Source organism: Natator depressus, chromosome 6 (genome assembly GCF_965152275.1).
Source record: "Natator depressus isolate rNatDep1 chromosome 6, rNatDep2.hap1, whole genome shotgun sequence".
NCBI classification, from domain to species: domain Eukaryota; kingdom Metazoa; phylum Chordata; order Testudines; family Cheloniidae; genus Natator; species Natator depressus.
Window position 1 is genome coordinate 51,635,300 of NC_134239.1, and position 23,388 is coordinate 51,658,687.

Below are 23,388 nucleotides of genomic sequence, written 5' to 3' on the forward strand. Positions count from 1 at the left end.
GGCCTGGGACTTACAAGGAACAGACTGTGAACTGCCCTGAAATTCCAGAGACACTGTTTGTGATGTTCCCTGCCACAGAGCGGGGTGATGTGTTTCCTTTAACCTTTCCCATTTTTCCTTATTCTTTTTAAAATTAATTGTTGATTAAATAACTTGCATTTGCTTTAACTTGTATGTAATGGTCAGTGGGTCAGAGAATTGCCCAGTGCAGAGAGAGTACCCTGGAGTGGGGACACCCTAGCCCCTGTCCTAGGTGACCACAGCAGGGTTGGGGGTTGAGCCCCCCAGGAATCCTGGGCCCAGCCTTGTTGGGGTTATGAGGACTGTGCCAGACAGAAGAGTGGAAGGGGAGTCCTCAAGGGCAGGGAGGGTAAAGGAAGTGGGAGCGAGGACTCAGATCCTTTCGCTAGCCTACTTCACCGGGGTAGTGCAAAAGCCAGGAAAGTTTCCCCACAAGTGTGGGACTATTCCCCCACTTACACATGTTTATGTTTAGTCAGTTTCACTTTCTTGCCTCTGACTCTGGTGTTTGATGAGATGAAGCTAGTCATATGAATGAAATAGTTATGGAACTGTAAAAATCTTACTGTACTTCACCTCCACTTACAGCCAGGGACATCAGGGGCTAGTGCCATTGCAGTGATGCAACTCCACTCAAGTTGCTACACCAGGGGATGAACTTGGCCCTGAGGAATTTTATGAAATCTACATCATGAGCAAAGATGTGAAATCATGTAAGGACAGGTTTATAATGGCTTACACAGACATAAAATGAAAATCTTGATGGGCAAACACGGCATAGTGGGCTTTCATTCAAAGCACTACCATTGTAAGCTGTTTCAATCATAAGCCAGATACCCCCAGAGTTCAATCATGAATCAAATACCTGGAATTCCACCTGGCCCAATGACTTGAGATATTGCTGATGCAGTTGACACAGCCATTATCTTAGTATACATTGCACAGTTCTTCCTCCTCAACCTTAAATTCTTCATTAGGCAGAATAATTTACTCAGGCATCAAGGATAAAAACAGCAAGAATGGATATTTGACTTGATCTCACCTGAATCCAGTTATTTTACCACGTGCTTGGTATGGTAGAAACAAAAGCTCCCCCATATGAATAAAGAGCTAGAACTGGGACCATCCACCTGTACTGGATCAGAAGCTACCATTTGTTTGATCTGCCCTGAACCTAATCCTTGTGTCAGTGATGACTGCTATTGTTCGACATTATTGTTGCCTTAAGGGCAGGCAGAATATCTCTGCCCAAAAGGTTGCCATTTGTTAAACCTGGGGCACTACTGAAATAGGTGGTGGTAGACAATCCTCCTGCCCGGAGGATTCAAAATGGCTGCTTGGTTACACATCTCTTATAGTAAGCATGCTCCTTTATAAGTCTTCCTGTGTACTGTTTTTTCCAATACAAAATACTTTCCAAATACTCTCTTTATGATGAACATAAAACCCTTGCAGTCTTCAATGGCAATCCTAATAGAAAGCAGGTGCTATGCCTTTAACGGAGCTCTGGGGAGCTCATTACATCCTCCATTACTATAATCAACCTACACATAAAAAAATATATAAACAGTTACCAATTGGCTGAGTTCATGGCAGCATTTGATCACATGCAAACACAATGCCTGTACTAACCGCTTTCACAGTGATTCCCAGTATAGCCTGCCAGACAAGCACATCTGTAGGCACCAACTTTATCAAGAATACATGTTCCATCATGATAACATGGAGATGAAGAACAAGCTGCAAAAGAAGAGGCAAGAATATTCACAGTCTTTCATAAGGTTTTTATCTAACCAGCTAGCTACTGTTTTCTATAGAACTCATCACAGTAGTTTCTAAAGGCCTCCCAGGTTAATTAGATATGTAGGATCAAGTACTCAGTGGATTCAAGGAGCCCTCCAATCTTCTTCCTTCCTTGCTAGAAGGAAGATCTCGGGATGTGCAACTTTTTATTGGTGGTTGTTTTTCCTTTTTCTTCCATTATGGCCCCCATCTTTCTATCACTTCTTTCGAGTTACAGTGGGTTCACCTGAGGGGTCACATTATTTCTATCTCTTACATACTTCATTCTGGGCTTTGTGAGCAGTATTTCCCTAAAGGAACATAGCTGTCTTCTTGGGTCATGGATGCAAATGCAATGATTGATGTTCCTGTGTCCTCTTCACCCCTATTATGATCTTTTAAATCAGGATTATGATGACCTTGAACTGGCAAAGGAAGCAGGTTGGAAACCAGTAGGTTGGGATGCCTCTTGGCACAACTACCCAGCTGCAATTAGAGAAGTGGTACAAATAGATCGGATATTTTAAGCATAAACGGGTATCTACGTGCATAGCTAATTATTTGCACATGCACCAGGCTTACTAACATGAGCAAAAGCCACTGTGCTACACACACTTTTGGGCACCATGCCTGCTCTCCCTTTTTAAAAATGTACCCTTAAAACTACAAATAAATACATTTTAAAACAAATTGCATAAAGTCAGTTCTTCCTCCACTTATCTGCAGAGATCTGGATTTAGGCCCTCAGGGTTCTGTATTTCCTCTATTATAGCAGAGGAAAATCACTAGCTCTTAATGGGATGTAACACAAGCTACACTTCAAGCGGTAGTGAGGTTCTCAACCATTTCAGAAAAAAATCAACCTGAACCATGTAACCATGTCTTACCAGGTAACCATGTCTTACCAGGTAGAAACTAGTGATCAAATCATAAAATTTAGATCCAGATTCAAATAGGAACATCTCCAAAGTCTGCGAAGTTCTGGATCTGATGTTGTGGTTCAGATCCCTCATAACAAGGTAGGCCAGAGCTGTAAAGTTTATATCTGGATCCAAATTGAAGAGTTCACCCCAATTTTCCATAAAAATGCTCTTGCCACTTTTAGAGGACTTTCTAAAGGTTCTTCATAACTTTATTTGTTGAACTTCTAGTCCATCATTGCTACAAAAGTATAAAAAGAGTAAATTCTAATTCACTTATAGATCACAGTTGTCTATCAACAATACACCGATTACACTTTAACATAAGGGAGGAATGAACTCCACCACTAAACAACACTGATGGAGCAAAGCAGGGTCGGTAGTGCTCTAGCTGCCCCCTTAGACCACGATCTCAGCTAGAACGATCAGTTTCAGAGGTGGCACTAAAATATTCAAACTCTCTCTTTGATGAAACCCAGAATGGCACACGACAAATCAGCTAATTCTTTTGCAAAGTTTTTTATTGAAACAGGCTTTTCAAGTCTCTTTGACCCAGCTGGTGAAAGAGAAACGGAACTCCATTCATAATGTCAAAACCAGATTTCTGACACAGATTTCATGTGGAGACGTAAAGCTATTCGTATTTAGGTTGGGCAGTGAAAGCCACTGCTGAAACCTTGCACAATCTCCTTAAAGGCTTGGATATGAGGATGGGGGGTTATTCAAAGGGTGACTGAGGAGGAGAACAAATTCCTGAAAAGCTTTTACAAATGATCGTTTTGTTGTTTCCTGCTGTTCTAAAATGACATTTAAAAAAAGAGAGCAAGAAGAGGCTGAAGAGCCAGGGAAGCACTGATATTTTGCAACCAACAGGCCATATCTTCCTGTCAGTTGAAGTCAGTGCAGTCGGAACAATGGTATGTTTATTTATCGCTTCTGTCTTGATAGCACAAGCCACTATTTGTCTGCCAGTTTATTCTGTGGAGCCAGTTGTGTCAAATGAATGAGGATGGGTGCTGGTTATTATGAGAGGTGTGACACACAGAAGAGCTGATAAAAATGAGTCTTTATTGCCTGGCTTCGGTCATATGACATGGAACCAGGTTACAAAAGCTTCCTCCCCATGTCCTGTGACAGGGGTCAGTATCCACTGTCTCCACTGCCTACTGGTGACTGTCGTGATTCTCATTAAGCGAGACCCAGCATTATTTCTAATCTGTCGTAGTACACTATGCCCTTTAAAAATCTAAAACACAGAATGCACGAGAACAGCCACACAGTGACTTAGACATTCAATTTTTGCTCACAATTTTTGCACTTTTGGGGAGTTTTTCCTCTGGTGGACTAGGATTTGGCCCAACTTCCCAATGTGATGGGTATCATATAAGTATCTGTAACTAGTTAAGAGAGATGGTTGGAAAACATTTTTTCACAATAGTTGGTTTTGGGGGGGGGGGCGGAGGGAGAGTGGAGTCTTCCGCTTTCCAGCTACATTTTGTTTCAACAGAACGTATCCATCCAACTCACATAACTAGGATATTCCCAGAACCTTTCTATTTCCATGGACACACATTCTACCAAGCCCACCCAACTTGCCTCTATTATAAATATAAAGAGAAGTTAGCTCCTCTCCCTACCTATGGGATTTTGTATTGACATTAATAATGTTTCATGAGTAATTGTTGCCAGCAAATCAGATGGGAATCCCCTCACCTTCCACAAGGGGATTATTAAAGAAGGACAACCACACACAGGAGCAAGGGGAATTATCCTGCTCACTTTATTTCAATCTTCTTCTCTTCCCCCGTCTTTCACGTCTGAGGTAGCTTAGTCATTTCTGGCCACTGTCACCAAAGATTGGATTACCCTTTATCCTTGACACAGTGTCTGTTGCTGCACTCGGGTGGTTAACACCTGCTTCCAGTACAGGCCGTTCAGCTGATTAAGCTGCTTCTTTTATTAACTAGCTGTCCACTGGTCTTTCCTCTAGGGACATACCTTTTGCAGATTATTTTGCATTTACCTAAATTCCTCTGACCATTTGGTCTCGATACTTCCCCATGTTTGATCAGTGTCATTGTGTCATTGAGCCAACTTCTGCAAAATCTATCCCACATAGGGTCCCCAGAACAAAGGTGACCCCATTACAAAGTGCCCCACAAGGGTAGACATGTGTAAATGAAAAAACTCTGCTCTCACTGCATGAGCCACTTTTCCTATCTTCTTCCTTCCAGTGCTAAGCTACAACGAATACCATAGCATCCCTTTGGGCCATTGCTCAGTCTTGGTGTGTGTTTACCTGATCCTGTTCTCAACAATCAGGCAGGTGATTGACCTAGTGAGCCCTGTTCAGCCTATTACATGGATGTCAGCTACTCCCTGAGGCTTTGCATTGAGAAGGGTTTCAGAAGACTGAATGCTGAAGCTTGCTGTATGCTGCCAGAGCTTTCAGTCCCTCAGCTCCCCCCCCCCCCCCCCGGCCACGTACATTGTATTCTTCCCCATGAACAGAGCTGCTGGCCGGGTTAACACTTCACATAAAGAGACACAGTGAGAGCTTCAAAAGCTTTTCAATTCAGCTACTCATCGGGCCAGGACAGATTCCTAATAAGGTGCACAATGAGGCCTCCTGACAAACTCTCACCCCTTTGCATCATGCGCTGCATGGATTACCATGCTTGCAGCCACCCAGTCTCAAATAAATACCATTAATAATGGGGTGGAAATAAAGTGCAGAACAGTGCTAGCACACTAAGAGGTGCATGCTGAGTAGAGAAAACGGAATCAATTCATCCTACTCCATATCAATAATGTTAGGCCTACGAGTGTAGGCAGTCTTATGCAACATCGCCCACACCAGGTTTCATTGGGTGGAGGCAACTTTTGTTTTCCATCAGCCCTTTCATTAGCACAGTGCTAGCTCTCATTGTCTAACTGTTCCTGCTGTGATTGTGATTGTATTACAGGGAACAGCAAGTAGACAAGTGGGTTCAGTAAATGCAGAAATGGGGCAGCAGATTGGCTAGTGTGTGTATGCACGTTTCAGATTGTTAGCTGCACCCTTAGTTATTAGTAATGGCTGAACCCCAATAGGTTTAGAGCTCAGGTGTGGTTTAGCTGCAAAGATTACATGAACTAACTGAACTTCTTGAACCAGATTGATGGCTCATGTGACCCCATTAAATCTGGGACACTGATGTGTGTCCAGGGTCTCATATGTCTTACTTCAGGGAGGGATTGGGAAATCCTAATGTTAGCTGTTATAGATCCTGTAGGATTTTCCTTTGGCAAACCAGCACACACTGGTCAGCCTCCTCTGCTAAGAACTCTATGGACAGGTTTTATAGACTTGCCCCTTACAAAGAAGGCACAAGACATGTAGCCCACTTCAGATCAGAAGGCAAAACAGGAGCTACCAGCATTCCCAGTGTTCCTTTGCAGGCAGGCAGAAGGGGCAGGGAGTAACGCAGAGGGGAATGTGTTACCCCTGTGTAAATGAGATCAGACTCAAGCCTAATACGTTTAATAAATAGATTGGAATTTTGGAACCCAACTTCTTTCATTACAAACATTTAGCACATCATATTATTCACTGAAGGAGAGATTGAAAATGTTTTTGTGTGCTTTTTATATGGGAAGAGCCTTCTGTATCTGCCCTGTACAAACAATTTTTTTAAAAGCCCTACTGATCTGAAATGTGAAGCAGCAGAAATAATTAGAGCATTTTCACATGGGCAATACAGCAGAAATGTAACAGGTTTCTACCATTTTAAACTGCTTACTCTGCTTCCACATACTACTTCAAACAACTACCTGACCGCAAGGAATTGTGCACAAAAATTCCATTTCATCACTCATTCCCAGTTCTTTGGTGCAAAAAGAAACATCACAAACCTATGAAACTTCAGCCCTAAACTGTTGCAATCAGTTAAGTCTTTGCACAAATAATGGGGCTGGGGTCTACTTTAAAAGAGCTTCATTTTAGCAAGCCGTATGGTGACTTTGTACCTTCACTGTACCTACCTTTATAAACTGCTGTTGGCAACACAGCATGAAAGTTTTTAATGAAGCAGAACAGCGAGAAAAATTAGTGAGACTGAATTAATGAGCATAAAATGCAGTGTGCTTTTTTTTATTCCTTTACCTGTAATTTCTTCAAAGATAGCATGAAACCCATCAAAGTTCTTGGATCCGTCGGACTGGAAGAGAACATGGAGTGAGGTCCCAGTGCTTCGGATTGGAGGCGGCCTGTCATTGCCACAGAAACGCTTAATTATCCTGCTATCTTTATTGTCCCCATCCCGGATCTCCACATAATCATACTGGCACATGTAGTCAAACTCCAGGCTCAGCATGGCAAACCTGAGGCAGAAGGACATCAAAATCAGACTGCTACTCTCACCTGGCTGGACTGTGTTTCTAATTCAGTTCAGAGTCTACTGCCCCCCTACAGAATCCATCTAAAGGAGAGGATAACAGCTGGATACACTGGAGGGGCAGAGAGCTAAACTCCATTTTGGACTTTATTAGTGCTACTTAAATGGTTGCGTTCTGCATTTAGAAACTATGATGATAGGTCCCTTATAAATAAGATAGAAAGAGACAGACTGGGAACAAAAAGAAACCACACTTTATTTCAGATCAGAAGACAAAACAGGAACTAATTGTCAATAGCCAGTACTGACACCATTTGTGTAAGGGAGAAGGGACAGGGGTTAACGCAGACGGGAGAGGGTAATATCCGGAGGCTTTTACAGTAAACGCTATCTATCCTCTCGCATCAGCCATGCAGCAAGGCTGTCATTAGTGAACAGTATAACATGCTGCTGCTAGCAAAGCACAGAGCCAAAATATTCAAACTGAATATGAATGAAAACCAGACAAAGAGAGCTAATAAAAAAGAGCCTTTGAAGAATAAGCATTTACCCAGGGTGCTGTGCTCTAAGGATTCAAAGCTCTGTGCCTGAGAGAGCACCACACCACTAACCACTCAGCAGAATATTTTAAAAATGTAACTTTTAATCTTCCCAGTCTGCCTGAAAACTCTCAACTCTGTAGACCGTGTTTATTTAAGGGATATAATGGATCAGACTGAGTCTATCATGTTTCCTCTTCAAAGGTGGGCTGAATTGTCTGGCAATCTAACATTTTCTAACTGAAGAGAAGGGGAAAACACACAACCAGTTTGGTTGTTCAGCATGCTCCTACAGTTGATTTCCCCTGACTGTCCTCTTCTGGGGACTCAGTGGCTTCAGAGCGTAAGGAATCCCATGTGATGTGAAATGGCTGATGTTTTTCTGTCCCCTCCCATCAGACTAACATTAATACACGCTCATGTGTCTTCGTTCAGTACTTATTTTTGTGTTTGGAGTAACAGCTGAACCTTAGCTGGTGTAAATCTGCATAGCTCCATTGAATGAGCAGTTGAATGGAGCTGTACCAAGTTACACCAGAGGAAGATATGGCCCAGAGTTTTTGTAAGGGTCTGTTGGAAGGTGGATTAGAAAAAAATGGCATCTGCTTTCAATACACATCAGAGATTAAGTCACGTCAGTTTCACTTAAACTTCATGAGCAAGTTAGTGAGTCCAAATTCCAGTTTTGTCTGACATCCTATTACTTACCCATGAGATATCAAGTTACCAGCATGACATCATCAAAACAAGCTCTCTTTGGCTGATCAAGCCCCAGGATTTGCTCTTACAGAAGCAATAATTTCATACAAATTAACCTGTTCATGCTTGTCACACATCTGAAGCCAGGTGAAAACAGGATAGAGTTTAGGGCCCCTACCTACAAATCCTGACACACATTCTTAACTTCACTTGCATCAGTTTCCCATTGGCACTACTATACTACTCATGTGCTTATAATGTTAAGCATATGCATAAGTGTTGGCAGGATCAGGGTCCTAAGACCCATTTCTGGGAGACACCTCTGTGTAACCAAGGGTAGAGCTGGGCTCAATACCTACTTGTTTAGTATTTCATATATGTAGAGAGAACCTAGGTCTGTAGCAACCATGTTACTGAAAATGCAGTAGAGTAACTAATATCAAGGAGTCTTAGGCAAAGTTCTGCATTGGAGCCACAAAGTGACAGATAAATCGTGCACAATGGTCTTAGTGGTTTGTCCACTTCAAAAAAAATCCTTGCTGACAAAAAAATGAATAAGCTAGTGGTATGGGAAGGCTTGCTGGCTTCTGATCTGCATTGTTTGAGTGTAGGAGTGAAGTAGCTAGGAAATGCACAAGGCCTCATGGCTAAGGCGCAGGGATGGGAGCTGAGAGACCTGGCACAGGATTTTCAGAAGTCCTCAACATTGTCCTAACTCTGCTCCCAGTGGAGTCAACTGAACACTTTTGAAATCTTGCAGTCTGTTGTTGGCTAAAGCACAGTTATGGGCAAGTTATTTAACCTCAATTTCCTCACCTGTAAAATTGGGGCTATTTCCCTAACTGCCCTGGATATTATAACACCAAATTCCATAACGTTAATGAAATGCTTGGAGATCCTCAGACCAAAAAGGAGCATAAAGTACTGTTATGAGGTGATATTAGTGAGTGCATTGAGAATACACCTCTGCAAGGAAAGCTTCTTGCCAAAGGAAAAGAACAATTCCAAGATACAGCTCTGTCACAGCATTAAAGAAAATGATTGTGAGTTGTGCGTTTCCTAGAGTGCTTTATCTCATCCAGTGGTGAACTGGAGCTGGTTCCCACCGGTTTGCTAGAACCAGTTGTTAAATTTAGAAGCCCTTTTAGAACCGGTTGTTCCGCAAGGGACAACCAGTTCTAAAAGGGTTTCTAAGTTTAACCGGCCAAAAGTAGCGCCTTAGGCACCGACTCCATGGGTGCTGCAGCCCTGGAGCACCCAAGGGGAATATTTGGTGGGTGCAGAGCACCCACCAGCAGCTCCCCTCCCTGCCCCACCCCCGGCCCAGCCCCAGCCCCAGCTCACCTCCGCTCTGCCTCCACCTCCACCTCCTCCCCTGAACGCGCCGCCCCACTCTGCTTCTCCGCCCCCCACCCCAGGCTTCCTGCAAATCAGCTGTTTGCGCGGGAAGCTGGGGCAGGCTGAGTAGCAGGTTGTGGCTTCCCGCTCAGGCCCAGGGAGGCAGAGGTGAGCTGGGTGGGTGGGCGCGAGGAGGGCTGACCGCGCCGTAGCAGGTAACCGGGGGGGGGGTTACCTGCTACGCCACCCTGGGCCTGAGCGGGAAGCCACCGCCTGCTTCTCAGCCCTCCCCGGCTTCCCACCGAACAGCTGATTCACGGGAAGCCGGGGGGCAGAGAAACAGAGCGGGGCAGTGCGTTCAGGGGAGGAGGAGGAGCAGAGGTGAGGTGAGCTGGGGCAGGGAGCTGCTAGTGGACCCCACAGGGAGTTGGTGCCTAAGGTGCCACTTTTGATGTGATCAGTGGGGGAGCAGCCACTCCCTCTGCTCCCCCCCAGCTATGCTCCCCTGCCCCTAGGAGCCAGAGGGACCTGCCAGATGCTTCCTTGGAGCTGCCCCAGGTAAGCACCTCCAGGACTCCCCACCTCACCCCCCCGGCAGGTGCCTCTGGCTCTTAGGGGTGGGGTGGGCACCCACTACGGTGGCCCATGAGCCCCTTCTGCCCAGTTCTGGGGGCAGTCTGGGGACAGGGAAGGGGGGTGGATGGGGCTGGGGGGTGGGGCATCAAGGAATGCAAGGGGGGTTGGATGGGGTAGAAGTCCCGTGGGGGCGGGCAACAATGCCCTCATGGGATGAGGAGGGAACCCATTGTTAAGGTTTTGGCAGCTCATAACTGATCTCATCCCCTGATGTGACATGGGCTGAGGGAGCATGATCAGTCACAAATTAAAGAAAAATTAGGCTAGAAAATGCACACACAAAACAAACTACTACAGCAAGCTGGGCACCATTTGTCAAAGCAGGCCTGGTCAGCCAAATCCCCTAGGAAAGCATAGCACATCTTAAGTCAGGAGATGATTTATTTTCAGTTCTGTGAGATAAAGAGAGTTTATAAAAGCCCCTGCAACAGGGCAATCTGCCCTTTGAAAGCCCTGGCTGGGGGGAGGAGAGAAGAGAGAGAGGGAGCAGCTGACCCTAGGCCAGAGAAGCAGCCCCACAGACAGGTGCTGGGAATCAGCTGACACAGCTGATCAGCACTCCTGACTAGCCCACACTCTCAGCTGAAATATAAAGGAGAACTTAGCAATGCAGGGGAAGGATATTTGCTGCTAAATAGGACTAGCTGGTAGATCCCAGTCCAAACTTCTAACCAAACTGTTATCAGTGTGGTGTTTTGGGGGTTTTGTGTTTGGTTTGGTTTTTTTGGTATACTTTTCTTGCTTTGTTTGGGAAAATAATAAACAGAGCCCTGAAGAAAGGGACAGAAACCGGACCTGGCTGGCTGGCTTCTGCTGGTGACTAGGGGTGACTTGTTTTCTTTCTGCTTCACACAGATGGGATCCCTAGCATTGCTCTGTGGCAATCACGCAGGGTTTGTTGGGGCTATGTAGAGACCAGGAAGCATGGAATGCTATTGTCAGGAATCGTGCTGACTCGGCAAACCGTTTGCTAACAATTACCGTTGGGAGCTGAGAGTAAGAGTGGCGGAGGGAATCTGCTTGTTTATGTGGAAGTGGAGTAATCCTAAAGAACCAGGCATAGGCAGCAGGGCCAGCATGGAAGGATTTGGTGGAGTTTAAACTCCTGAGTCTCCTAAACCAACACTGGGAGCTCCCTCATCAGACTCTGCTTCTGGTCACATTCACCCTAACAGTAGGACCCTGTGTCAAGGGAGGTAGAGGGTTAGTATTGAATTTGCTGAACTGTGTGGGGAATGGCCACAATGGAAGGATGATCAAATCAGCTAGAAGGAAGCTCTCACAAGGGTAACACCACGTGTCCATTCAAGTCAGATACCTTGCACCCTGTAGCAGCAGTAGTGATAACAATTTCACAGTGCTGGAGTGGTAACACAAATTCCCAGGCACAGAACCATCACTCCTCCCCCTGGAAAGGGAGGGGACAGAGTGGCCTACAGCTGCAGGTGTAACTCCTAGCAGGGTTCTACAGTGCTCTTGTGGATGACATCTTAAAAATAAATACCCTGTCTACTCTGCCTGGCAATTGGCAAGTGTAGAGGTTTTTTCCTAATATTCTTCTCCTTTTTTTCTTGTACGTTGCTGATCTGTGCCAGTTGGCTGCCATCCTCTCACCCCAGAGAGAGCTGCATTTCACTGATGCTGTAAAACATAGGACCCAATCCTGCCCCCACTGATGTGACTGAAAGCAGGGTCAAGCCTACCGTTTGTGAAGCACTTTGGCATCCTTAGGAATGAAAGAGCCTCATACATAAATGTAAAGCAATATCATTTATACTCTTGTTGCTTTTTGCACAGAGTGAGCTACAGCCCAATCCAACAATGCACTTGTAAAAGCAAAGGAAATGTGTCTCATTCCCATTAAGAGTAACACGGAGCAGCATCAGTTGTCTGAACACCAAACTCCCTGTACAATGTTATAGGCACTGCTATATCTAGCCACCCCTGAAGGTACCTACAGAATCTTGCACTTGCTCTGAGGAGGTTTCACCACTGTTAGTTTTGTAATTATTGTTGCTTATAACTACACAATAGTGAGCATGATAAGGGGACTGGTGTTAATGTCAAAGGAACCCCCAAATTTATTTTCTCCTTGAGTGATTTTCCTTCCTCTGAGTTAATATTAAATCAGATCTTTAAATCTGTTGGTTAGAAATGTGTTTGTGCACCTAATATTGCTTCTTTGCCTGTTCTCCAAAGCTGGTGAAAGATTGATGTGAAGCCTTTAACTCAGGTTCTTATTGTAGTTGCTGGTGGGGGCTGAATCTGATCCCCTGCCAAGCTTCCTGCTGTATGTGTGAGCTCTTTGCCACACACATTCAAAAACAAAATTAATTGCACCAAATGAAGGCTCTCCAGCACTGGAAAAGTAACCCTGATGAAGGGCTGAGGAGACTGAGCCATCGGGGAAGATTAAAAGGGCTAGATACGTAGATTGACTGAACAACTAAAGATACAAATATAGGAAGCTTATAGGCATCGAGGATAGAAAGGAATTATTTAGGGTAGTTCAAGAGGACGTCACTTGAAGTAATTATATGATATTTAGAAAGGGAAAATTTAGGTTGAATATCAGGAAATACTTCCTGACTGTGAGATATGTTAAAGTCTACAATAAGTGGTCGGCACCCCCTTATGTGAGGCATTTTCCATCTCCATCTGAGGGATTTTCCCTCTCTAATTTCTGCGAGTCTACGGGGGGGGGGGATGGTACATTAATGAGCATGAGCTTCAGAGCCTCACCAGTTAACTAACTGTGAATTGTTTTTACACAAATTCAGAGTAACCTGAGCCAGTTTCTCCCTGCCCCAAAACACACCTGAGTTTTGTCTTCAGTGAATCCATTCAACGCTAGCCTGGTGCTTTCCTGTTGGACCATGGGATGCTCTGACCATAATGGCACCTAGGGATATATATTGCTCTGGATGTCTCTAAAAATGTCCATTGGTATCAGCGAGTGTTCCAAGCAGGAACTGAAGGCAGAATATGGCCAGTAGTGCAGCATTCCCAGATCTCCTGCTGGGCCAGGTGCCAAATATGAAGTACCTTCCTAAGATGGGGGCAGCACTTTCTTTGCCATAGAGCCACCAGAGTCTGACCCACCTGGAGGTCAAAATATGATTCCCATCTGATACACATGCCACCTTGCTTCATACAGAAGACAGAATTTGCTGAAATTCACCTCCCACTTACCTTAATTCGATGATAAACCCAGGTTTAACATGAATGGTCCATTCACAGTGTGCATTCAGTGGGTAGCTCTCCAGCAAAATCTGACCTTTGGAAGCCCGAAGAACCTGCCCGCATCCTGAAGAGGAAAAGTAAAAACAGCAAGTCCATTAGAGACCTTCATTCAGCAGCTCAGGGAGAAGAGGCCAGAACAGAGAAGCTTGACATACTAACATCTGAGGCAACTTCCTGAAGGACTAAAATGCCCTACTATATTATTAGTATTATTATGCTACTGTATTGTTTCAGCATTATCTAGAAATTCAACACCCTTCCTTTAAGCTTATATAGTATCACCTCTCCCCATCAGCACCAGATTAATCATAGCTAAGGTCTGGACTCACCAATATTTGGCATCCCCAAGTCCTACCCTAAAATGTGGGGCTCCCCTAATCCCAGTTCCTTCCCGCCCCTCCTCAGAAAGACTCCTCCCCTCAGTCCTTGACCCCTTTGTCCTCTTTTTTTCACATGCCGACATGTGGATGTGGCTAAGAGGGAGACATTTAACCTTTGTAGTCTCCCACTCAGGAACTAGTCAGAGCGAGGCCTGCACAGCTGGGGCAAAGTAGATGGGATACGGGAAAGTTTTGAGAGGGACTGCTGCCTCTGGAGCACCACTGGATCCCTTCCCAATCCTGGACCTAAATCTCAATAATCCATACTTGATCTGCTCCTCTTCCCCACAGCCTGGAGTTGAAGGAACACTTTTAACGCAGAGGACTGGGAGTCAGGAATCCTGGGTTCTATTTTCAGCTCTGCCACCAAACACCTTGAGCATGTCACTTAACTGCATTATACCTCAGTTTCCCCATTTGTAGAATAGGAATAATAATGCCTATCTCAATGAGAGAATCCTTGTCAAGGATCCTAAAGGACTTTATAAACATTACTTAAGTGAAGGTGCAAAGTTATGTCATTACATACCATGCAGATCACATCTTTTGATACCTAATTTCTTGGCTACACCTTTCCTAATGGAGTCCTACAGCTTATCAGGATTTTCATTAAGCATTCTGTTAGTACACTGCTGGATGATTCTGACTGCATCTTCTGTTCTAGAAATTGCATTGTGAGTAATAACATGTCTGCATTGGGGGATTATGGGTAGGCTGCAGACCAAGCGCAGGAGAGAGAACTGTTGGAAAAGGCCAACAGACTGTAGTTAAGCTATGGAGAAGGGGCCAAGAGACTTCCCAGAAGCTTTTCAGCCTCCTTAGTCCATTCACTAAGTCCTCCTTACTCCATTCGCTACTCCTTGACTGAGAATCAATAAGTTTGATCCATTCCCAAAAAGGGACCCTGAACTGCTCAGTGTACTTCCTTCTTGACTGACGGGGCTGTAACTGTAAGTGGCATTAGCCATAAGCCATACTTCCCTTTGGAGGACATGCGAGTATGGAAGTGACCTGATTTTCACAAGTGCTGGGCATCCATAGCTTCCACTGAAGTCAGCCTCTAAAAATCAGGCCTTATGTGTCTGAACTATGGTGAGAGACATGGGAAAACTGAAGGTCAGTTGCTCCTGTTTCCTGTTAAGAATTGTGTGTCTAATAAAACACCTTTTATCAGTTTACCCTCAGCTACCCTCAGTTAAGTGGAACCTGATGAAACAGCAATCCAGCTCCGAGGAGTTCAGCACAAGAGTTTCATCCTACACTGGGGCTTAGTTGGTTCCTCATGTAAAAGATGAAAATTAATTACTACACTCCTGTAGGCCCATTAGGATGCAGCTAGGATGCCAGAATCTGCTACAGCGCACATGATAATGTGCCTTCCCACAGCAAGGAGAGGGACCTTGCGCTGTTACTGGCTCCTGCTTCAAAAACAACCTGAGACAAAGCGGTGGGAAATCTTCAGATGGCGTGACATGGTTCTTGGATCACCTCAAAGAAATCTTCCCTTTTGTAACCAGGGGTTTTTGAGCTTCCTTTGCACTCCTGCCTTTCACAAAGGGAAGCAAAAGAACTGGTGCAAAAGAATGCTTATGTGCAGGGCATACTAAATGCACTTTTCTGTTTGGAACAGTACAGCCTCAACTTCTGAACATCCACGCCAAGGAAGTAGGTTTGGCCAACAAAGCAGGTGGTCTGAAGGCTAAAGAGGAGCCATTCAGAGACTTCCTCAAAACGAATATTCTCAGATTTGCTTCTCTGCATGAAGCACATCCGAGATCAGATCAGATCTTCACCCTGCTTTCTCCAGCTCATCTAGCAGACATTGTGCTGCCTCCCCCAGACAAACAGCAGGCGAACAACAGCTCTATCACCTTCTGATCAAATGGGATCTTTTTTCTTCCCCTTCTAAAGCTGTGGGAGACCTGGAAAATTCTCAAGAATAATTTGTACCCCAGCCACTAATGCTGGCAAATCCGGCTTCTTTCAGAAAAAAATAATCCACTTTGGAAAAGTGTCAGCATCAGGGTTCCTTTCCTGTCTGAAAAAAAAAGCTGCTTTCAGCGGCACATAAAGATTCTTCTCTGAGGCCTGGAACTGAAAGAAAAAACAATTCGAGCCCTTTGAGTGCTATCCCATTATGAGAGTTCATACTGGGGGAGGAGACATCTGGTCACAGTTCAGCACCTGTTGTTTGGGTTTCTCAGCATCACTGTGGGCTTCCATCAGGAGCCAAGACGGGAGACAAAGCAACAGTGATAGAAATGTTACATCTACTGGCATTCAGAAATTTGCTGGGGGGTGGAGGGAACGAGAGAGAGAGAGAGAGAGAGAGACATAGAACCTGGGTGGCTCAGGAGGACTAATAATGGTAGAGTCAGAGGCCTTCACTTCTTGATCACCACCATTAAGTCTAGGTGAATAATGACCCAAAATTGTTCTCTCCCCACTTTGGCACACTGCACAGTGATGGGCTTAATTTAGCCCTACATATTTAAGCAATCAGCCATCTCATCAGTAATATTTTTACTGTAATGGGAGTGTGTGTGTGTACGTGTGCACTCGTCTTCTCAAGAATATTTAAGGATCAGGGTCCAGAGAAAAATTCATATCTTTCTCCTTTATCTTCCCCAAATAAAGACTTCCTAAATCAGCGGTTCTCAAACCGGGGGTTGGGACCCCTCAGGGGGTCATGAGGTTATTACATGGGGGGTCACGAGCTGTCAGCCTCCACCCCAAACCCTGCTTTGCCTCCAGCATTTATAATGGTGTTAAATATGTCAAAAAGTGTTTTAATTGATGCGGGGGGGGGGGGGATCTCATTCAGAGGCTTGCTATGTGAAAGGGGTCACCAGTACAAAGGTTTGAAAACCACTGGTCTAAATCCTCATCAAAAACAGCCCAGTGTTAAAATGCAGGCCCCAGTGGCTGAAGTGCAGCTGTGTACCCTTATGCACCATTTGAAGTGAATTTTGTCTTCATTTCTCTTATTCTTACTTAATATTGTGACTTCTCACCCAGAAAACTATGACACAGGGAAAACAAAAATCAGTTTTCCTCATTGAGCTTATAACCCATTGCAATGTCTGCTGTCTTTACACATCAAAAGGAGCCATTTAAGAGCTTCTGGACTCCATCTGGTGAGTGGATTGAGGTACTGCAGTGTATTTTACACCACAGAAAAGGGTGCATCTCTCTCCCTTTAATCTCTCTCATCCACATGTATTCACATACGTATGCACAGGTCCCAAGTACTCTGCAGAAAAATGGACCTTTACTCTGTAGTGAAGAACCCTAGACCAGTGGTTCTCAAACTTTTATACTGGTGACTCCTTTCACAGAGGAAGCCTCTGAGTGTGACGCCCCCTTATAAATTAAAAACACTTTTTTAATATTTAACACTATTATAAATGCTGGAGGTGAAACAAGGTTTGGGATGGAGGCTGACAGCTCGCGACCCCCTGAGGGGTCATGACCCCCCAGTTTGAGAACCCCTGGTCTAGTCTCTGACGTTCTGGTATTACAGATGGGAAATGCAATAGTAGCTTCATTTCCATTTAAACATGGAAAGTTTTTACTGCATTAAATATGAAAAGGAACAATACACTCAAGATGGACAGCCCTGTGTTACTTATTTTGCTCCTGAATTTGATTTGATGTTGATATCCCCATTGTCAGGCTTAATGTGCTTCAGATTTTTTTTATTCACAATGCAGATCTGCACTGCAGAACTTGCCTGGGCACAGCTGCATCAGAGACAGTTGGCTGGTTGGCACCTGGGCAGGCATGGAAGGTAGTTTAGAACTATAGGATGAGCACTTGAGCTGAATATTTCTGCTAAGGTGATCAGCAGTGAAACTACTCCAAATGTTGCCATTTCTGCCTATCTGAGGGTTTTGTACAGACACCCACCACTGCAGTATGTGTCATCTTTAAGCTTCAGAGTCAACAACTTATTGAGATGAATGAGGCATTTCATGCCTCTCAAAGCTGTAGTGTCAAGATGTCTTCAGATTTAGGAGGACAACATTGATTCTGCTTTGCTTGTGCTTATTCCCTCCTCTGTTTGCTGTCTCTGAATAGTCAGAGAGCTAAACGTTCTCTAGTTGGTCAATTAGACGGCCTCTGTTATCTTACAGTCTCTGAGCACCTCCCAAGTATTTAAAAACAAAAAATAGCGATAACTCACACAAATGTCTGGTCACACCACGTGTAAAGTTTGCACACAGAAACCTGATTACTTGGAGTGTTTGCACCTGAAACCTGATTACAAGTGTTACACTTATCCAGCCGGGAAATCTACATGTGGCTTGCATGACCTACCACAACTACGTAACAAAGCTCATAATTCCACCATTTAAGTGTCAAACAGCAAGGTAATTTCCAAAAAATATCAAATAATGAGTAATCTGAGATTGGCTCCCAGCCATTCCACCACCAGAAAAAGAGAGAAAAGTCTATTAAACAAGTAAATGATTCTATAAGTGATTATTTGCTCAACTCTAATGGAAAATCACAGACTACAAACTGAAGTGATGGACCAAAAAATGTAGCTTTAGAATTTTTATTTTATTTTTTGCCAACTACAAAAAAGTTCATATAGCAATCCACTCTCAGTATTTTTCAGACAGTGATTAGGGAACTGATTCTGCTCAGGCCATCAGTAAGATTTGACCCTGGAACCTTTTCATCTAAAATCAAGAGATTCTGTCGGTTAAGCTAAAAGACTAACTCCTCTAGCCAGAAGCAGAAGCAGACTCATAAACTTCATATTTGGACCACCACTAGAGGGAAACATAGGACCACACTCTCATAGGGTAGGCTGCAATTCCTTTTGAAGACAATGCTTTTTGTCCTCTGACCAATGGAAATTGTTCTGGTTTTAAGTAACTATAGGGTCTTTTAACTCCAGAATGCAAACTCTAAAGCATCATGCTTGAGGTGTGTACAGCACCCCAGCTGCCTGTGAATTTTAAATGTTCAATACTAGAATAAAATTAAGATCATATGGGAAAAAATGATGTGTCCCACATACAGAGGGTTGACTCTCCTAGCTGAAAAGAAACATTCAGATGTGAGCAGTGAATTTCAGCTGAGAAAACCTTAGAATGGCGGTTTCTGCGAGTTCAGCCACAAAGGCCCCGCTTTTTTGGCTCACTTAGCAAAACTGTTCCCCACACTGATGATCCTCGTTCAAGGCTAAGCCATGTAAATGTGCAGAACAAAGATAAGCAGCCATTCATGGTGCTGGGAAAAGGAGTGTGCTCACTAGAAGAGTGCACTCCAGTGTTTAGACACAGCACCGGGAAGACAGGTCACGTTTGTTGCTCTTCTTTGTATCCCCTCAGTCGATTGACACCCTTCTGCTAGCGAGGTGCCCAGAATGAATGCAATATTCCAGATGTGAACACAAGGGCCGTAATGCTCTTTGATTCGATGCCTTGTCATATGGTATGGGCTGGCTGGTGGATTGGGTGGCATTGCATGCATGCCTTGACCCACCAAATTTTAGTCCAGGAACACATCCCATGCTCAGGGTGGCTAGTCCCTCCTGCTGCTTGAGCCACAATTGCTACACTTTATTTTTAGCATGATGGCTTGATCAGAGCTAGCACAAGTATGTCTCCTCAAGCTGGGAATTATGCCCCCAGCTCAAAGTGTAGCCATACCCTGTGCTGGCAGAAGGAGGAAGGACTTGATGGACCCAGTGGTTCTTTCCTATTTCTATTCTTATGGAAAGTTCAATGGGATCTTTAGTATCAACACAGAGCAGAACAGTCACTGGTTTTTGAAATGTTGACAGAAAAAACCCACGCTGCAAACTGTGAGAAACTCAGCGTATCAGTCTCAGAGGAATGGAGGCCTGAATGGACTTCTGCTCAGGTTAGAACTTGCTGATCTAGACAGTTTAAGTATTTAAAACTTGATACTTACACCATGAATTTTTATTTTTATCTACTGAAAGTCTATGGCCTGTGTTACGCAGGTGTCAGACTAGATTATCACAATGGTCCCTACTGGTCTAGGAAGCTATGAATAAGAGGAGACATGATAAATATGCACAAAATAATGACTAGAACCGAGAAGGTAGATGAGGGCCTGATATTCATCCTTTTTCATAATACAAGGGCAAGGAGACAGGCAATGAAAATGAAAGGCAGCAGATTTAAAACTGAGAAAAGGAAATACCTTTTTATACCATTAGCCTTTGGAACTCCCTAGCAGAAGAGAAAACTGAGGCCAAGAGCTCAGCAGGACTCAAACAAAAAAATTTTCCATTATTTTATATACTCTGGAACAAGACCTGAAATAGCCCCACCATCGTCTGAAATAGCCCCAGACTTTTGACCGTCAGAGTAAGTTACAAGGCACTGCATTTCTGCTGTGGAAGGTGGTTATATCTGTGTGAGGAGAGATTTGTGCTTTGTTGGAGCCTGAGTTTTGCTGGCTGTGGGGATAAGCTGCTATTTAATATAATTGTTCATGTAAATCTTCATGCTTCCTCAAGAGTCTCTGTAGGGTTTGGTTAGGCACCCCTTTTATTTTTGTCTAATCCAAAGAAATAACATGGATAACAAGAACATCCAGAGTTACAATAGTTAACGATTAAAAAATGACATCAGGAGTTTGGAAGGCTTATAAACACTCATGCTTCAGGGCCTAAGCCCACCTCTCACTGATGAGGGCAAGCAGTTAGTTATCCCTCTGAGCACTGCATATTATTACATAACCGCTCCCAGCAGGATTTCTTACACCCTCCTCTGAAGCATCTGGTACAGGCCATTCTCAGAGTCAGGATGCTGGACTAACTGGACCACTGGTTTGGTATAGCATGGCAATTCCTATGATCCGATTAAGTCACCCCTTCCACTATATCCCCAGCGCCACCCTGCCCAGTTGTAGGGTATCTCACTGAGAGCACTCACTCATGCAGTCCCCTCCATACCAGCCAGCTCTGCACTCCGCACAGTAGATCCCTTTGATGTAGAAGTCATCTAGTGTTCCACCCCAGGAGCCGTTGTGGCAGGACTTGCAGTTCTCAAAAATGGTGCAGCCTGAAAGCAGAGTCACTTTGTTGAATGACATCTAGACAGTTGGTATTGGAGGGAGGGAAGGGAGAGGTAGGAAGGGAGGGGGGGAGGAATCTGTTTGTTTGCTTTTCACAATCCAAAAGAAGCTTGTGATCTTTGTGGTCCTGACTATTGTGGATCTCATCCATCCCCCACTTTGGCAAGTTCAAACTCTCGAATCTGGATCTGATCTTGGTAGCTGCCCTGTATGTCTACATCCCATCTCCCCTGCTCTACACACCCTTTAGGGCAGTGTGAGTTTGGATGTCAATTCAGCATGGCTCCATCCCTGGCTGTAAGTAAATCTAATTTGTTCTAAGCTGATTCTCCCTCTTTCTACTTTTAACTTTGCTTTCCCATTGCTTTCTGAAGAATCTGAACTCCCCAGCCTCTTTCCCACTCTCATTTAATAATGCAATGTACAAACCAGATCCAGAGGCTGAGGAAATAAAATCCCCATCCAGAAATGACCTGTGTGAAGCAAGTTATGACTTTACCTTTTGGAGAGCTTCCAGGCTTGCACAGAGAACCCTGGAAACTTTCAGCCCACAGTGTGACCAGCAATGGTGCTACATGAGGCCATATGCTGAACCCATTAGCTCACACTGGTGCAGGAGCCGCTTGCACTGGCACAGAAGGATCCCTGAAGAGACTAAAAGCAATCCATGAAGTCAGGCAGCCAAAATGGGCTGCGTGCCCCATTTGGCTCTGTGCACAATGACTGGCTACACATGCTGGCACTTCAACAACCCCCCTGCATGAGAGCACAAGAGGTACAAGGGACAGTGTTACAAACCAACACACCTGGATGGATTAAACAGGAGTCACACTCATTTTCCTCATTCCTGCAGCAGGGAATGGTATAACCCACTTTTTCTTTCCCGCCCGGGCAAACACACTGGATCTGGTCATATTCACAGCACTCCCGGCACATGATATTCCATTCAGCTCCAGGACAGTTTTCATTGATCACCATGTATTCTGAAAATAGAACATAAAGTGGGGGAGAAATAATGCATAAAATGCAGAGAATTACCCAGTTCACTAATTATTATTCAGTTAATAGTCAGATAATACAGGGCATGAGGTTGTCCCAGGCCTGCAACATAGCAAATGCCAACGCACGTTGTAACATGTCTGATCCTGCCAAAATGTAAATTGAGTTTCGGTGGCTAAAACACAAAGAGGCAGATTTGCATTGCCAGCCAAAGAGGTGCCCAGCCCATAATTAAGGAAATCTGTTCCTTCCGTTCTCTGTTAGTCTTCCCTGCTTCTGCATTCAGAGGGGAAAAAACCCAATTTGAAGGGACGTTTTCACTTTAAAGCTCTTTTTAAAAATCCCAGGCCTTGTTTACTACCTCATCTCCAATTTAGATTAATTATTCCAAAAGAATTCAAAATATCTGCTGGACTGTTTAATATTCCTGCCATTTTGTGTATTATTTTGCTATTCATGCAGCTTGGAGAATCATAGAATCATAGAATATCAGGGTTGGAAGGGACCCCAGAAGGTCATCTAGTCCAACCCCCTGCTCGAAGCAGGACCAATTCCCAGTTAAATCATCCCAGCCAGGGCTTTGTCAAGCCTGACCTTAAAAAAAATGAGAATGGAGAATGGGGAGTCCAAATGGAGAGGTCAATTTCACTTCTGGCTTCTAGTCAAGTTTATTTCTTAGTTTCACTTCACTAGCACAGTGCTGCTTTCATTGCAGGAGAAAACAGTTTTTTCCATTGATTTTTTTTTTTTTTGAAATTTCATTTCAAGAAAACATTTCTGATTAGATAAGGATTTTTAAATCATTTTTAATTACCTCTCCCTGCAACACTGTGAGATTTAATCTATCCTGACAGTTCCCTTTTAAGAAACCACGGCTTGAAATACCTTGGATAGTGACTGCAGACTAATACAGTAACTCTACAGATCCCATCTCCCTTCTTCCACCATACTGTCTAAACCCTACAAATTGAAATCTAATGAGCTCATGATGCTGTCAGCGTGTCTCTTAACCAATTGACAGACTTGATGGCTGTTTTCGTGGAGCCTGATGATAAGAAGTGAGAGAGCAGACTGGAGAGATGAGATGTGAAAGAAACATAATGAGACCCTCTTTTTTCCTTTTTGGCCACAGAATATTCTTTCCCTTTTATTCTGAGTGATAGAATTGCTTTGTTATTGCAACAACCCAGACATTGCTATTAAGGAGCAGAACTCCCATCCATGTTATGTGGCTTCCTTTTCACACAGTTCCTTTTTGATTCAGTGTGTCTCATAATTTAATTATGAGGTCTGAGTTAACTCTCTGTAGTATTCAGTGGTAGTTCTGCCTCACTCAATTCTCCATGGCCTGATGAAGCCTGAGTCTCAGAAGCTTGCCTTTCTTCTTACT

The 23,388-nt window shown here is 44.1% G+C and overlaps 1 protein-coding gene across 3 annotated transcripts in view; it reads right to left on the reverse strand.

Annotated features, from left to right (window-relative positions):
- PAMR1 (peptidase domain containing associated with muscle regeneration 1) overlaps positions 1–23,388 on the reverse strand; it is a 75,180-nt gene that overhangs the window by 31,382 nt on the left and 20,410 nt on the right. For all 3 annotated transcript variants that reach the window (XM_074956989.1, XM_074956991.1, XM_074956990.1), the window contains exons 2-6: positions 21,806–21,982; positions 20,858–20,986; positions 13,504–13,618; positions 6,868–7,085; positions 1,654–1,761 (exon numbers count right to left, since the gene is read on the reverse strand). In XM_074956989.1, coding sequence (XP_074813090.1) covers positions 1,654–1,761; positions 6,868–7,085; positions 13,504–13,618; positions 20,858–20,986; positions 21,806–21,982 — 747 coding nt within the window. The remainder of the gene's footprint in view (positions 1–1,653; positions 1,762–6,867; positions 7,086–13,503; positions 13,619–20,857; positions 20,987–21,805; positions 21,983–23,388) is intronic.